At 49.3% G+C, this 16,535-nt stretch overlaps 1 protein-coding gene and 1 pseudogene across 1 annotated transcript in view; one reads left to right on the forward strand and one right to left on the reverse strand.

Annotated features, from left to right (window-relative positions):
• TDRD9 (tudor domain containing 9) overlaps positions 1–16,535 on the forward strand; it is a 145,201-nt gene that overhangs the window by 110,322 nt on the left and 18,344 nt on the right. The window contains exons 21-29 of the mRNA XM_007944622.1: positions 1,423–1,596; positions 7,944–8,055; positions 8,907–9,119; positions 9,448–9,537; positions 10,068–10,328; positions 12,956–13,117; positions 13,986–14,056; positions 14,950–15,059; positions 15,342–15,438. Coding sequence (XP_007942813.1) covers positions 1,423–1,596; positions 7,944–8,055; positions 8,907–9,119; positions 9,448–9,537; positions 10,068–10,328; positions 12,956–13,117; positions 13,986–14,056; positions 14,950–15,059; positions 15,342–15,438 — 1,290 coding nt within the window. The remainder of the gene's footprint in view (positions 1–1,422; positions 1,597–7,943; positions 8,056–8,906; positions 9,120–9,447; positions 9,538–10,067; positions 10,329–12,955; positions 13,118–13,985; positions 14,057–14,949; positions 15,060–15,341; positions 15,439–16,535) is intronic.
• Positions 4,300–5,186, reverse strand: LOC103200151 (annotated as a pseudogene).

The raw sequence follows: 16,535 nt of genomic DNA on the forward strand, positions 1-16,535 counted from the left end.
TGTGATGTTCTTGATGTCATCCCACAACTCGTCTGGTCTTTGGTCACTGGTATTTAGAGCATCAAATCTGTTCTTCAGATGGTCTCTAAATTCAGGTGGAATATATTCAAGGTCATATCTTGAATCTCATGGACTTAACTGTAATTTTCTTCAGCTTCAACTAGTACTCGCATATGAGCAATTAATGGTCTTTTCCACAGTCACGTCCTGGCCTTGTTTTGACTGATGATATTGAGCTTCTTCATTGCCTCTTTCCACAGATGTAGTCGATCTGATCAGTGTGTATTCCATCAGGCGAAATCCACGTGTATAGGTAGCATTTATATCCACATGTGCATCCTAGGACTGGCTTGACTTGTCGGAAGTGAGAGCTGCCACCAGGGCTGGAGTGCCTCTTGGTACCCTTTGCTCCTGGACTGTGTTCTGAGTGGGTGTCACCTTCCTCTCGCCTTGGACCCTTGCAGAGGTTAAGCATGTTCCACCGGATGCCCCACATTTCTGTCTTCCTAGTTACAGTGCCAGTGGCCTGCTGATGCATGTGGAAGGAGCCACGTTCCTTCTGGTCTTCCAGCGGCAATTCTTGTGTATCGTGTGTTTTCTTCAAGATGAGGAGCAGATGAGAGGAGTGGTCAGAGAGCAGGGACCTGACAGGCTGGCTGTGTGCAGGTGGCTCCCAGCTCCCAGGGCTCTCTCCTGTAAGACGCCTTCCGCTTGGTGGCAGGTGCTCAGGGTGAAGGCAGCACCACCAATGTTATTTGTCGATTGTGAAGTGTGACAGGGAAGCTTGTGACAGTGCTCAGATTGAGGGTCCAAGGAGAAGGAGCAGCTGCGTCCCCACGGGACTGCATGTGGACAAGGATGAGGTGGGCTGGGCGACTGTTCAGGGCAGGTGGAGGGCGGGTGTTGGGTTGGTGGCACAGAGGAGCTGTGTGGCTGAGTGCTGACTGGGAAGTGTAGGTGTGTGCAGGGCGAGCCTGCTTGTGGGGCTGTCTGTGGAGAGACACACCACATGGCTCCAGGCTCAGGCTCTGACAGGCAGTGTGGCTCAGACAGTCACTTGGAACCAGTTGGCCCTGCTCCCTTTACCTTGCAGGAGGGACAGTAACATAACACACCCACGTCCCTCACAAGTGTGTTGATGTGCTTTAAAATTTTAAAGGGTTAAACAGACTTACCTTTTTCTTGAAGTGTGATGTACAAAAACACATCCTGTGATGAGATGTCACTGTAATTTCTGCTTCCCTTCAGTGGATCATTGTCCCTTAGACCCGTCACTCTGACTAGTCGCAGTGAGTGTCACTGGCCCTTTGAGGGGAGACCCTGAGGGGAGACGTAACCCTGAAATTCTCCCTGAGTTTGTGGATGCATCCGTTCCTGTTTCAGATTCTGATCAGTTTCCTGTTTATTTTCTTTGTGGAGCAGAGCCTTTGTGGAGTTTTCTCGTAATCCCACAGAGAGATTTAAAACGCTTCCTGCGGTCTACCTGGCGCTGAAGATGCCTCAGCTGAGGGTCCCCCTGGAACTCAGCGTGCACCCCGCAGAAGAGATTGAAGGGAAGGTGCGAGGAGGGGCCGTGTCAAAGCTCAGGAACACGAGGTATTTGCTTTTGCGTTCTCATTGTTACCGGAAGCGACAGTGCCCAGCCTCTCTCAGCTGCCGGGCACCGTGAGCCACACCCCTGCTGCTTCCTCCTGCTTCTTGTCCCCTTGCTATGTGCACCTGGGCACGTCACCGAAGCTCGTGATGCCGGCTTCTTCATCTCTTATACAGACGTGATTGCTGGCATTCAGGGCATGAAAGGGTTGAGTGGCATCCTCTACACAGTTTTCAATTTCAATAGTAGGGATTCAGTGTAATGTTCCTCCCTCCCCCACCGGTTACACATGTTCTCTTGCGAATTTTCTTTTTAAACAAAGTGGCTCTCAGCAGGGCAGGTGGGACAAGTTAGAGGTGCAGCTAGGAGCCTTCCCTGGGAAGCTGCCCTCCCACCCCTTACTGGTGGGGGCATGGGCTCTCCCCCACACATGGGCTCTGGCATAGGCAGCCTTGGCTCTGGTGGCCCCTCAGCTTTTGGTCCTTCTTCTGGGACCACTTGACACCACTCTTAGGGTTTATTACAGCTTTGCTTTTGGGCCACATTCTTTCTTTCTCTCTGTCATTTATTTATTTATTTTTGCAGTGTTCTCTCCCCTCCCCTCCCATCCCTGGTAACCAGCAAAGAAACTTTCCTTCCATATATAAACCTTTCCTGGGCTTTTTACAATAGTGAACTACTACTGTATTTGTTCTTCTGTGATTGACTTATTTGACTCAGCACAATGTCCTCCAAGTTCGTCCACATTATGCGGTGTTTTGCAGATTCTATGTTATTCTTTAGGGTTGCATAAGATTCCATTGTGTATATGTATCATAGTTTGGTTATCCATTTCTCAGTTGATGAACACCTAGATTGTTTCCATCTTTTGGCTATTGTAAACAGTGCTGTGATGAACATGGGTGTGCATATATCTGTTCCTTTCCTGGCTCTCACTTCTTTAGGATATATAACTAGTAATGGGATTGCTGGGTCAAATGGTATTTCTAATTCCAGCTTTTTAAGGAATCGCCATACTGCTTTCCACAGTGGTGGTACCATTTGACAGTCCCACCAGTAGTAGATGAGAGTTCGGGCCACAGTTTTGCAGTTGTGTGCTTAGGAAGTTTCATTCACTGTTGCCAATCTGTGACCTTCCTCATCCCATGAGGAATCTGACAGGGATTTGAGGGATTGCTGGGGAATAGGAGACATGTCCCGTTCTTGCAGGCCGCGTGTTGGGGCTTAAACAGTGTTGCGGCAGGCAGGGTGTGAGGCTCTGGTGTTGGGGGTTAGGCAGTGTTGTGGGTTTGGTTTGTGGCATGAGGTAAACGTATCCTGCTTACTTTTTTAAAAATATTTTTATTGTGATTTGGGTGAAAGTTCACACAGCAAATTCGTTTTCCACAAGGCAGTTCATGCACAGTTTGCTTCATGACATTGTCTGCATTTCCCCGCAGTGTAACAGCTCTCTTCTCACTTCCTCCCTGTAGTTGCCTCTTCCCTGTATCCTCCTTTCCTCTGCTTTCCTGCCTCCTGAGCTGTCTCCCTGTGCAAATACTGCCTTCTGATCTCCCGTGATTGATTGTTCTAAGGAGTGTACCTACCTGGTGTAAATGTTCACTGTATATGCCTGTCTGTTGTTTGGCTGGAAGCCACAGGAGTGAGTTCACTTCCAGGCTTGAAGGGGTGACTGGTGCCCATAGTCTTCGGGGTCTCATCAGGCTGTGTCAGACCAGTCAGCCTGGTCTTTTTCATGATTGGAGTTTTGCTGCATGTCGTTGTCCCACTCCATCCAGCATCTCCTGCACTGACCCCTTTCCGAGTGGTTGATGGGTCGCTGACCATCATGTGGTCCTTCTGTCTCAGGTTTACATGGTCCACTTGCCCCTTGGACTGTTTGCTTCCTCGTGGTTTTGGGTGTCTTCATTCTTCTTTGCTGCCGACTAATTATTGCATGTAGACGCATGCTTGCAAGCTTTTAAGACCCCAGTTGTTACCAACCAAAGTAGGATGCAGGACAATATCTTTCTGTAGTACGTTACACCAGTTGAGCCTGATGTCCCCTGTGACCATGATTTGAGTCCACAGGTCCGGCAACTCATCCGTCAGGGTGGTTGACTATGGCTAAGAAGTTACCGTAACTTTGCTCCCTGTTTGTTCTATTTATATGGACCTTCTTCTTCTTCTTTTTTTTTTTTTTTTTTTAAGAAACTGCTTAGTATAATGCACATGTTAAGCAGACTTTAAAAGTGACTTTATGTCTTAAATGGGCTAAGCAATCATTTATAACCATCTTCATGAAATATGCTCGACTCTGGATTTTTTCTGGCAATATTTGAGATGAAATGTAGAATGCAATTGTGTTTTATAGCACATAACCATGAAAACTCCCAAGTTCATATACAGGTTCGAGCAAATGCCCTGAAAGACCATTAGCCTTTCAGAGTAGGCACACAAGGCCACTGGCCTGCCCTTCGAGCCTGTGCACTTCACCAGGGGAGGAGCAGCAAGTTTTCTGTCTCAGTCCAATTACAGGCAGACTTCATATGATGTAAACTAGAAGCCTTTCCATAAAGTTTAAGATTTGGGGTAGAAGAAGAGAAGACAAAAACATAAAATTCTCACGAAGTCAAAATAATTCCACGTAGGTCTTGCACTCGGTGAAACCCTGGGATGAACTGTAGTCCTCAAAGATATGCTTGGGTCCAGGTTCACAGAGCACCTCAGTGTGCTTCACGCTGGCTCACCGTCAACTTCCTGCGTATTCATAGGCCAAAAACAGGGCCCCATTGGCAGCCAGCGCACGGGTCACAGTCGGTTTCAGTTCAGGGTACAAAGCCGCTGTTCCTTCATTTTTCAAAACACTTACAAAGGTTCTGATAAATCCTGCCTGTTTTCCAGATATGGAAAGAACCTGAATTCTGGATTTGATACAATCCACTGAGTATATAGCCAGCCAGAGGCAAATTCCAACACCTCTACCACGTAGCATCAAAGGGTCAGGGCCTAGTTCATCTTTTGATCTCCCTGATGCAAAAAACGATCGGCTCAGTTCATAGCCATGGAAGAGGAAGAAATAGTCTGGTACTTCTGGAAGTAAAGTGCTTGAGGGTCCATGGGAGAAACCCAAGGGGCCGTGCTTCCTAAGGATACTCTTCACAGCAGACCAGACTGTATCCTGGCTTGTTGCTGTCTTTCCTGATGTGATCTGCAGCCAGCACCTCATGAGCTCAGTGGGGCAGAGCAGCAGGACAGCAAATGTGGAGGCCAGGGACCCGGCGGCTGCGTCCTGAAGGTCGCCCAGCTTTGCCTGTGGTCCAGCCCAATCACTTTCCTCACCACCTGCTGGCAGAAGCTGTAGCACATGAAGGAGACAGAGTTCTTGGTGATGTTGGTGGTCAGTGCTGGGTTGGTGCCCTTGTAGAAGCCCTGGAATCCCACCTGGGAGGAGGTCTTCAGGCAGCAGTCAGTGAAGCCCCTGTACAGGGTGGGGGATGTCTGCATCTTCCCTTCCTTGTGTCAAAGGGCTGCCCAGTCAGGACACATGCAGTGCCCCCTGCAGCCCCCGCTGTGAGGTTGATGATGCTTGGATAGCAGGGTTGGACTTCATGTTTGCACACGCGTTTGTTGGTCTCTGTGGAAGGCAATCTCTGGTGTTAATGATGGGCTCCTCACATCCACCGCCTGAAGCTGGAGGCACCGTGAGGGCAGGGCAGGCTGAGCCTGCCAGGGGCTTCCCTTCCTCCAGGTTTTATGTGGACATTTTTACAACACATGCAAATACATAGAAATATCATTTGCAAACCTTAGATAGGGTCATGGGGATACTCCCTTTTGTCTAGACATACCTGGTCATTCAGCCTGCCTGTCTATCCATCTAATTCCCATAGACTGTTTGCTATCCCTGATAACGCAGTATTGTATATGTAAAAGGCTTTATCTTTATTGTCTTTACCTCTCGTCCACCTCTCTGTGTCTTCCTTTTCCTTAGTGTTATTCACACAGTTTGGTATATTGCCTTTCCTTTCACCCGTATCAATACTTGTCTCATACCTATCTAGCTGTGTTGTGTTCCCTCCCTTCCCCTTCCATCCCTGGTAACCAACAAAGAGCATTGCCTTCCATGTATACACCTTTCCTTGACTTTTCATGGTAGTGAACTCATACAGTATTTGTCCTTCTGGGATTGACTTATTTCACTCAGCATAATATTCTCCAAGTTCATCTAAGTTATGTGGTGGTTGTGGATTCTACATGATTCTTTAGTGTTGCATCATAGTCCATTGTGTGTATGTACCACAGTTTGGTTATCCATTCCTCCATTGACGAACGCTTCAAGTTGTTTCCATCTCTTTGCTGTTGTGAATAGTGCTGCGATGAACATGGGTGTGCACATACCTAGTTGTGTCCTGGCTCTCCCTTTTTTAGGATATATACCTAGTAATGGAGTGGCTGGGTCTAATGATATTTCTAATGCCAACTTTTTAAGGAATTGCCATACTGCTTTCCACAGTGGTTGTATCATTTTACAGTCCCATCAGCAGTGTATGAAAGTTCCAGTCTCTCCACATCCTCGCCAGCATTTATTTTCTGTCTTGTTGAACTTTGCTATTGCTGGGGGCAAGATGGTATCTCATTGTTGTTTTGATTTGCACCTCTCTAATGGCTAATGTTTGAGAATATTTCTTCATGTGTTTGTTGGCCGCCTGAATATCTTTGGTGAAGTGTCTGTTCATGTCTTTTGCCCATTTTTTAATTGGATTGTTTGTCTTTTTGATGTTGGGTTGTTGGAGTGTTCTGTGATTTCTAGAAATAAGTCCCTTGTCAGACATGTTGTTGCTAAATATTTTTTCCCAATCTATAGATTCTCTTTTTATTCTTTTGGAGAAATCTTTGGAAGCAATGTTTAGAAGGTCCCATTCATCTAGTTTCTCCTCTGCTATTTGTGTGTTTGTGGTTATGCTTGATAGTCTGTTGATGCCATAAATTGGGGCCCCTAAGTTTGCTCCTGTTTTTTCCTTGAGGAACTTACAGTTTTAGGTTTCACATTTAAGTCTTTGATCCTTCTGCAGGTAGTTTCTGTGTATGCTGTGAGGGATCGATCTTGTTTCATTTTTCTGCAAATGGATGTCTAATTTTGCCAGCACCATTTGTGAAAGAGACCATCTCTTCCCCTTTCAATGCATTTCAGCCCTTTGTCAGAGATCGGCTGACTCTAGGTGGGTGGATATATTTCTGAGTTCTCAGTTCTGTTCCACTGGTCTGTGTGTCTGTCACTGTACCAATACCAGGCTATTTTGACAACTGTGGCTGACAGTAGCTTTTGAGATCTGGGAGACCTCCTACTTTGTTCTTCTTCTTCAGTAGTGATTTATCTATCTGAAGTCTCTTCCCTTTCCATATAAAACTAGTAATTGTTGTTTCCATGTCCTTAAAGAATGCTGATGGAATCTGGATCAGAATCGCATTAAATGCTTTGGTTAGAATTGGCATTTTCACAGTGTTCTATCATCCTGTCCCAGAACATATCCATTCATGTAGATCTCTTATAGTTTCCTAAAGTAGTGTAATTTTCTTTGTATAGGTCTTCTGTGTCCCTGGTAAGATTTATTCCTAAGTATTTTATCTTTTTGGTAGCTATTATAAATAGTATTGATTTCCTTATTTCCTTTTCAGAGACCTCTTTGCTGGTGTAGAGGTATCCAGCTGATTTTTGTATGTTAATTTTGTATACTATGCTAAATCTTTGAATTAGTTCCAGTAGTTTTCTTGCTGAGTCTCTTGGGTTTTCTATGTCTAGGATCATGTCATCTACAAATAGGGATAGTTTGACTTCTTCTCTACCAATTTGCATGCCTTTGATTTCCCTTTTTTGCCTTACTGCCCTGGCTAGGACTTCCTGTCCTGCTTTCTAAAAGCCAGGCTTGACACACGTCTGTGCCTGAATGTGTGGAACTTTGCCCAAGCCACCACATTTACTAAATGGACCCGAAAATCGGAAAATGAGTTGGGTCAGCAGTTGTAATGTAAGTTTTCCCCTCAGTTTAGAATACAGATTTTGGGAGCATCTTATTTTTTATCTGATTTGTCTTACTCTCCGAATCTAGCACTGGCTGTTCACTGCTCTGGGGGAGACAGGTGTTTTAAGGGCTAGAGAGAATCACTTGAGCCAGCATGAGTCCTTACCGTGAGGCGAGGCCAGAGCTGCCCACCTGTGAAGCCCACTTAGGACACTGCAGGGCCTGGTTTGGAACTAAGGCCCTTTGAGAGCCCTGATTGTACAGGGCTCCTCACAGAATAACATCACACATATCAGTGTGTAACACTTGATTTTTAATTGTCTTTTGGAAAAATCATTATCACACAGGGTAAATGTGGACTTCCAGAAGCAGACCATGGACCCCATGCAAGTCTCTTTCAATACACTGGACAGGTCACAGTCAGTCACCAGTCTTCTCCTGACTGTTGATGTCACAGAGGTAAGAGCACTCTGGCTGCATTCTTGGGGACACACACATGCAGCCAGAAACATGCATACACACACATGCACGCACACAGCCTCTGCCCTTTCATCACCTTGGGAGCATGGGTGGGCTTGAAATGCTATCTTTGTTGAATCAAGGGTGGCTGACATAGAAAGGGAGGCACTGGTGTGGATTGCCAAATCAATGTTGAATGTTTAAAACACTGGCTAGGTGGTTGAAAATGCACATCGCTTTCTGCAACAAGGTATGTGTGTGGACATAACGGTACTTGCCTATAAAATTCTGGTTTCATCGACAAAACAGAACTGACAGTATTATTCCTTAGGGATTTTCCTTAAAAGACAATTCTGATTGAAATGAGTGTTTCCAAATCAATGTGTAGCCACACCTCCTCTGGGAGATGATGTGTAAAACTGTCTGGGCCCCTGGCACCCTGGGCAGGAGCTGCTCAGTGAGAGCCTGTTGATGAGGCACCCACTCCCACTTCTGTCCAGTTCCTTAATGGGTGATGCTCATCCATGGGCCTCGAGTGCCCCACTCTGGCCTTTAGCGCTTTGGCAGGGACCTGCCAGGCCCTGGAACCACTGGGCTTACTGCTTTGGGCTAACCAGAGACCAGAGGTGTTTTTAATTATGTGGCCACTGAGAGTCTCCAGCTTCCCACCGTGGCTGACCGGGGCTGCCCTTTTCCTCCCCCTCCTTGACCTGCTGGCAGCCTGTAGAGTCCTCAGGCACCAGGGAGTGCTGAGTGTGTGATGCTGTCTGAGCTGGGCATCAACCCACTTGCTCTAGCTCGGCGTCCTCTGGCTGTGGATTCACGCTGCGTCTCCTGTGTCTTCCCTTCAGGTGGTTGAAGTGGGGCACTTCTGGGGGTACAGGGTTGATGAGGGGAGTGCAACGCTTCTGCAGAAGCTCACTGCTGAAATAAACCAGCTGCAGCTGGTGCCCTTGGCCCTCCACCCCCACCCGGATTTGGTCTGCCTGGCACCTTTCGCCGACTCGGATGGTGAACGCTACTTCAGAGCGCAGATCCTGTACGTGTCTGGACCCTGTGCTGAGGTATGCTTTCCCGTGACAAACCGCGGGGTGGTTGCTGAGGTACGCTTTCCCGTGACAAACCGCGGGGTGGTTGCTGAGGTACGCTTTCCCGTGACAAACCGCGGGGTGGTTGCTGAGGTACGCTTTCCCGTGACAAACCGCGGGGTGGTTGCTGAGGTACGCTTTCCCGTGACAAACCGTGGAGTGGGCAGCTCAGAGACGGCCCCCAGAATTCTAGATGGAGCGAGGATAAGATTGTCACAGTGAGAACTTCTGGTAGTGTGCTCTTCCCATGGCCCGGTCCTGTGGGGTGTGCACGGCGCCAGAGCTCAGGCTTCTCTCTCCTCAGGTGTTCTTTGTCGACTACGGCAACCGGGCCCGTGTGGATCTGGACCTTTTAATGGAGATCCCCTGTCAGTTTCTGGAGCTTCCATTTCAGGTGAGGCCAGAAGGTCTGAGCCTGTGAGTGTGTGAAACTGGAAGGGGCTCTGGTAGCTCTGGGGTCCACCTCTGCTGACGGAGGCTGAGGCCCAGAGTGGGAAGTGCTTTTGGTCACACCAACCTTACTCGGGGACTGCTTCCCCCTCAGAGCATGTTGCCATAGATGCATTTGCTAATACTGTTTTTAGAGTGACTTAAAATATATGGAGGGCTTCAAACGTAGCAAACAAGTCCTAGTTTTAAACTTCAGTAGTGTTTTCTGACTCTGTCTCAGGTTCCAGTGGAGTGGGTTGGGGGAAAAAACATACTGTTTCTGTAAGTGAGAAAACATGCTCCAGGTTTCTCCACTGTCCTGATGAAAAAGAAAAATGCGTGTCTTTAACTAGGACATTGTGACATAGTGTGGAGTCGATTCCAGGGGGTTTTCTGGGAGTGGCAGTGAGATGTGTGCCAGAGACATACGTGATGAGGTGGTTGGGGGGCTGTGTCCACCACTGGCCGTGTCAGCCATGCCGCCCTGTCCTGCAGGCCTTGGAGTTTAAGATCTGCCAGATGCGGCCATCGGCTCAGTCCCTGGTATGCGGTGAGCGCTGGAGCTGCAGGGCCAGCCAGCGGTTTGCCTCCCTGGTGCGCGACTGTGAGCTCCTCGTGAAGGTCTTCTCCGTGGTACACGGCGTCCTGCGGGTGGATGTGTACCGGTGCTCAGGAGTTCAGGACACCATCAACGTGAGGGACGTCCTCATCCAGGAGGGCTATGCTGAGTTCACAGAGGAGTCCTATGAGTCCAAGGTACGCACGCTGGCACCTGCTGGTGTGTGTGCATGTGTGCACCGTGCATGTGTGTGCCCAGCCCCAGCTGAGAAGGTGGGTGGGTGGTGTCTGTGTGAATGTGCATGCGTGTGCTTGATGCGCCCCAGCTGCGGGGGTGTCCATATGTGTGCCTGGGGCCGAGTGGATGGGTGGTACACCTCCCCACTGGGACCCTGGGTGGGGCCTGATGTTTCTCAGTTTCTTTGAGACAGCATTCTGGTGGCTTCGTGGGGTTTCTGTTGGTTCCCTGTTTGCTGCTCTGGTTTTTGTCCTTGGAATCAAACCTAGATTAAAATGTCCTGTATTTGCTGAAGTTTTTTGTTTGATGGGTTTTCTTTTAAAGTTTGGATTCCAAGCTTGGTCTCCCTAGAAGTTAGTGGTTACTAAACATTTGCTTCATGTATTTCGAACGTTTCAAAATTTTGTTGAGCTGTTTCTTTGGCTCTCTGTTGCAGAGCTCCCTTTGCTGGTCTGTGGGCTTCAACGAGGGGAGTTCACTGTGGAGGTTGATGCTGGAAGTCTTTTGAGTCTGTCATTTCTGCCTTGAGGAGGGGACCAGCAGCCTCACGAGATGTTCTCCTGAGAGCTGGTGACCAGTAGCGTTAGTTACGGTGCTTAGCACAGCCCAGGAGTACGGTGGCACTGTAGCACGTGTGGCCTCCTGTTGGACCTTGCCTCTGTGGCCCTCTGTGTGGCCGTGGCTCTCCAGGCCCTCTGTGTGGCCGTGGCTCTCCGGGCCCTCTGTGTGGCCCTCTGTGTGGCCCTCTGTGTGGCCGTGGCTCTCCGGGCCCTCTGTGTGGCCCTCTGTGTGGCCGTGGCTCTCTGAGCCCCTCTGTGTCCTCTGCTCTGTCTCCACTGCTCCAGATGTGAAGGCCTCCTTCGTTCTGTACCTGTGTCATGTAGTTTAAGGCAGGATGCTATATATTCCTGAGATTTGATGAGCAGTGCCTGCTTGTGGGGAATGAGCACGTTTGGGGGACAGGAAGGAGCAGCCTGCCCTGTGCAGGGCACTCTCAAGCCAGCTGTGTGTGTCCCCTTGTAAGAAGTGACGGACCCTCACTGTGAAGGCAGTGGCCCACGATGCTTTGTGAGCCCTCACGCTTTCTGGTTTTCAGCGCCTCTATACTGGACACTTGTACACAGGGCCTTAGGGTGGAGGGGTACAGGATAGCGACTTGGTATGGTTTTTCTAGCCATAGTCTTGGTAACTCCCACTGGATTACTGGGTGGGTCCATGCAAATAAGGTGTGTATAACATTGATGTTGGGATTGGTTAGTTACGTCACTCTGCCAGGCTTCATGTGAGCCCTCCTAGAGGCAGAAGGGAAGATCTCACTGCCATCAGGAGTGATGAGCTAGAGATGAAGTGGAGCGTGTCCTTGGACCTGACATCCTTATGCTGGACCTCTGTGGCTGTGAGACTTCTGACAGAGAGACACCCGGCTGAGAGAGACACCCTGCAGAGGCCCACGTGGCTGTGAGATGGTGACCGTGGAACCATGAGGCATGAGATAGACCAACAGGCCCTCTGGCCTATGCAGCAAGAAAGCCGAGTGCATTTGGATAGGAGGCTTGCTGGCAGAGTGAGGTACACATAGGTGTACCTGTCGGCAGAGCTAAAAGAGCTTTGTAACACTTGCTCAAGCAGGGCAGAGGCCAGGCCAAGAGGCCAAGGGCCAGAGAGGTGTGCCTGAGGGCATAACAGGGGAGACTGTCCTGATCGAAGAATTGTATCCTGAGCACATTCCTGAACCTGAATTGTAACCTGTTACTTCCCTAATAAACCCCATAATTGTGAGTGTTGTCTATGAGTTCTGTGTGGCTATTGCAATGAGTATCAAACCCAGCAGAGAAGTAGTAAGTGCTGTAGGAGGGGTGGTTGTTGTCAGAATTGGTCAAAGGCTGGAGGGTGACAGTGTGTCTGGCCTCATAGGAATCTGCCTTGGGCTTCTGATGGTGACTCTGTCTTCTTCTTGTGAAGTTAGAGGAGGGCAGAAGCTGCTGCCCTCAATGCCCCTTTTTGTAAGGGGTCACCTGGGCCTCTTAGGAAGGGCAGGCTACAGATTGGTGGTGTTTTTCACGCATTCCCATTCACTGTTTCGTGTCCGTACAGTGTGATCTGGGCACAGACACAGCCTGATGGTTGGTAATGGAGAGGAGGTGTTCACTCTGCTGGGGTGCGGTCCGGGTGGGGGCCCCCAGGAGAGTGCTTATTTTATTGGCCAGTTTGTCTGCCTGCGTAAGGAATATTTTGATCTTCTCTTTAATGCTGTGTTTAAATATGTGGAAAACGCATCAGGGAACAATGGTAGTATTCCCAATTGGAAACCAGACTTTTGTATGAAAATGTTCTGTCTGTGGTTGGCTGCTCTCTCTTTTAAATTCTCTGCTGGCTGAAAGGTGGTGGCAGGGGAGGGTGATGGAGCCATTCTGACCCTGTCTTGTTTGTTTTGTTTGCATTTTAAAATGTGCTTGATGAGTTAACTGCTGCACATGAAGGGTTGGGTGACCAGTGAAAACAAGATCATGTCTGTGAAGTGGTGTGACTGGGTTGGGATAAAGTGTTGTTGATGTAATGTTTCTCTGATAAGGTTTTCTTTTTTCAGCAAAGCCATGAAGTTCTCAAAGGTCTCTTTTCCAAATCAGTGGAGAACAGCCCTGGGACAGACAGGTCGGTGCCATCTCCCATGAAGGAGAACGAGAACTACCTGGTCCAGATTCTGTTAGAGAGCTGCTGTTCTCATCAGCTGGGTGCTCCAAACTGTAAGGTAACCTGTGGGCCGCGTTGGGGACTCTGCGTCGGCGTGCTCGGAGGTGTAGCCGCTGGTACTGGGCCCGCGCCTTTTGCAGTGTTGAATGCTGAGCATCGCTTGCCCTACAATGGAGCCTGTAATGGAAAGACACAGCCACGGTCTCCGGGTAGAGGACAGTGTTGGTGGGTGGGTTTTATTTTTTGACCTCCTCTCCACAGGCAGAGTGTGCTGTGTGTCAGATGGGGGTTGCACTGGGTTGACTTCTCTTCTGGACCAGCCCCTCGGTGGGCTTGGGACCCCCAGGCACCTGCTGGGTCTAAGGCATCTGTTGCTTCTGTTTGAGAAGAGGACTGGGGAGCTGTCCTTCCTGCTCAGGAGCTCCCTGGGGATTGCCTCTGGTCACCCCACTTGGCTGCTTGGTCTGTTACAATGAACAAAACCAAAAACCAAACCCATTGCCATCATGTTAGTTCTGACTCATGGTGACTCCCGCTGGTTTTCTGGAAGTAAGTTGCTTCATCTTCCTTCCACTGAGCAGCTGGTGGGTTTGAACCACCAGCCTTCTGGTTAGCAGCTAAGTGCTTTACTACTACACCACGATTAACGAAGGTTTACTTTCACTGCATTATTTGGCAGTGTCTCCTTTTGTTTGGCTAAAGGTTTTCTTAAATGTGTGTGTTGAGGAATGCTAGTGAAATCTTCATGGAAGCAATCAGGTGCAGCTTAGAAGAACAGCCTCTGAAGACCTTTCTCGTGGACTCGTGGAGTCATAATTTAGACGTAGCTTCTTAAGAACAAATGCAGGCTGGCTTGTGGATTTTATAGACACGTATCAGGCGTCCTCTTGCTTATTGGCTGTACTTTGTCTGTTTTGTGTTTAAAGGCGGTGCTTCGTGGGCCTTTTAATCCTTACGAGCTGAAGTGTCACAGTTTGACCAGAATATCCAAGTTCAGGTGTGACTGATTTAACTTTGCATGGGATTTTTGTTTATCTGTTCATCTATTTATGGAACTCAGCAGAAACTAATCTTCACGTCTAAATTTTTGTAGTGTGTTCTCTCTCCTAACTCCTCCTAATTTCTCCCCTCACTCTAGATCAGAAGTGTTCTGTCCCTCTTGCATGAAAGGTATTCTGTGTAAGACATCTTTGAGTGTCTTTCGTCAAAGACTTCATTTTTTCTGTTCTTGTTATAATTGTAATTCAGTCAGTCTATGAGTGCCCACTGGGTGCCAGGAAGAGTGTATGGTCTGTGAGTGCCCACAGTGTGCCAGGAAGTGTATATGGCCTATGAGCACACACTGTGTGCAAGGAATAGTATATGGTCTGTGAGGGCCCACTGTGTGCCAAGAAGTGTGTCTGGCCTGTGAGTACCTGCTGTGTGCCAGGAAGTGTGTACAGTCTGTAAGTACCCACTGTGTACCAGAAAGAGTGTACAGTTTGTGAGCGCCCACTGTGTGCCTGAAGTGTATATGGCCTGTGAGCACCCACTGTGTGCCAGGAACGGTTTACAGCTTGGGAGAAACTACCCGGCAAGACACAGTCGGTGCCTCCACAGAAGTGATGGGGTCACAGCAGAGTGCTGGGATTGAGTGGTCAGCATGCAGCTGTCCTGAGAGCCAGGCAGTGGTTGCACCACCCGGGAGGGGTGAAGGAGCGGGAGAGTCTGTCCGCTTGTGGCCCCACTGTGAGCAGGTCCTGAGTGAAGGGGAGGTGGTCATGAAGGAGAGGGGATGGTTCGTGGGCGGCAGGCTGCTGACTTTAAAACGTCTTGGTGGAGGGTTGGGCCTGGCAGGCTGCGTAGCTGCAGGTCAGGTCGCCCTTGTCCCCTGATGGTTGTCTCTCCTAGATGTGTCTGGATTGAAAAGGAGAGCATCAACTCCATCATCATCAGTGATGCCCCTGAGGACCTTCACCAGAGAATGCTGGTCGCTGCGTCTCTTTTGGTCAACGCAACTGGTAACCCAAGGCCGTCTGCTTTTTCTTTGTTCTCCCTCCCCAGAGCTTGGCTACAGAGGAGGGCAAGCCCAAGTACCGAGCCCTGGAAAACCTCATAGTCACCAAAGAGAAAGAGGAAGGAGAGAGCTATCCAGAGCCTTGTAGTGAGGTGTCCGCTGTAGGTTGCTGTGGGCACGCAGGACAGGGTGCCCTTAGCTTTTGGGGTGGGTTTGTGGGGCAGCCTGGGCTGGGAATGACTCTGGGGCTACGGGGCTGGTCACTGAGCCTGAGACCCACCCACAGGGTCCACCATGCTGCTGAGAGAGACCTCAGTGATGCCACACATCCCAGGGTTGCCGGCACTGCTCAGCATGCTGTTTGCGCCAGTGATGGAGCTGAGGTGGGTGAGGGGCAGGGCTGTGTCCGAGCTTTGTCAGCGAGAGGCAGCTGGAGACCGGGCGCTCTGCGTTGGCCGTGGCCCATCCTGCTGCTGGTTGGGCCTCCCTGTGCCTCATTATTGTTGCGTGCTTCCGCTCTGTGTGGGGACTTACTGCCGAGAGCAGCTCCGTGAGGGCCCACACAGTGCCCTTAGGACCTGGAGTTAAGGGTGGGCAAAGGAAGGGAAAACAGGAGCTGGCGGGGGACGTGCTGGTGGACACCCGCTGTGGGAAGCTGTGAGTGTGATCTGCGTTCCTGGCACTGTGGGTTGATGGAAGCCTTGTTCCTCCCATCACGTGGAGGAGGACAAGGAGGAAGTAGACTCAGCAGACAGTGGTTCTTTGGTGCCAGGATCAAACAGGGATTTCACTTGGGTTTTTTTTTTTTTTTGGTAATTTATTCTGTTTCATTCTTGGTGGTTGAAGATCTGCACAGCAGGATGTACACCGATGTGCTTGTTTTCCCCATCTAGCTCAGTGACTTCGATGATTGTTCTGGTTACATAGTGCCGCTCTGACAAGAATGTACCACAAATGGGATGGCTTTGACAAACAGGCATTTATTCTTATAATTTGGAGGCTTTAAGTCTGAATTCAAAGTCCCAGGCCCTAGTGGGTGAAAGCCCCTCAACCTTGGGCTCTGTCTCCTGCTCCTGGCCTATTGAAGCTAGAGGCTTTTCTTCACTCAGCTGCTGACTGCTGAGGCTGACAAGCCCAGGGGTGACAAACCACACAGCAGGCCATTAATTCAAATCCATTGGAAGTCCCAAGGTTGGCAGAGCATGGCAGGCTGCCGAACAACAGCACGCTACATGCAGGGTTCAAGCGTGCCATAGCTGGAGACTATTCCCAAGGCGGCATCTTATACACAGGAAGCAGACCACAACCCAAAGGCTACTCAGCTGCTCCCAGTAGATTCCACATGGAGTTGATTACCAGCCTCATCATGGGGAATACTGCATCCAGTTGTCCAGCCACTCAACCAGGCCCAGCCAAATTGACACACAAACGTAACCACCACATTCTTCGAGTTACACAGCCATCCTCAGCCTGCTTTTCT

The sequence above is a fragment of the Orycteropus afer genome, unplaced genomic scaffold (assembly GCF_000298275.1).
Source record: "Orycteropus afer afer isolate SDZICR_OR568_19922 unplaced genomic scaffold, OryAfe1.0 scaffold00128, whole genome shotgun sequence".
Taxonomy (NCBI): Eukaryota; Metazoa; Chordata; class Mammalia; order Tubulidentata; family Orycteropodidae; genus Orycteropus; species Orycteropus afer.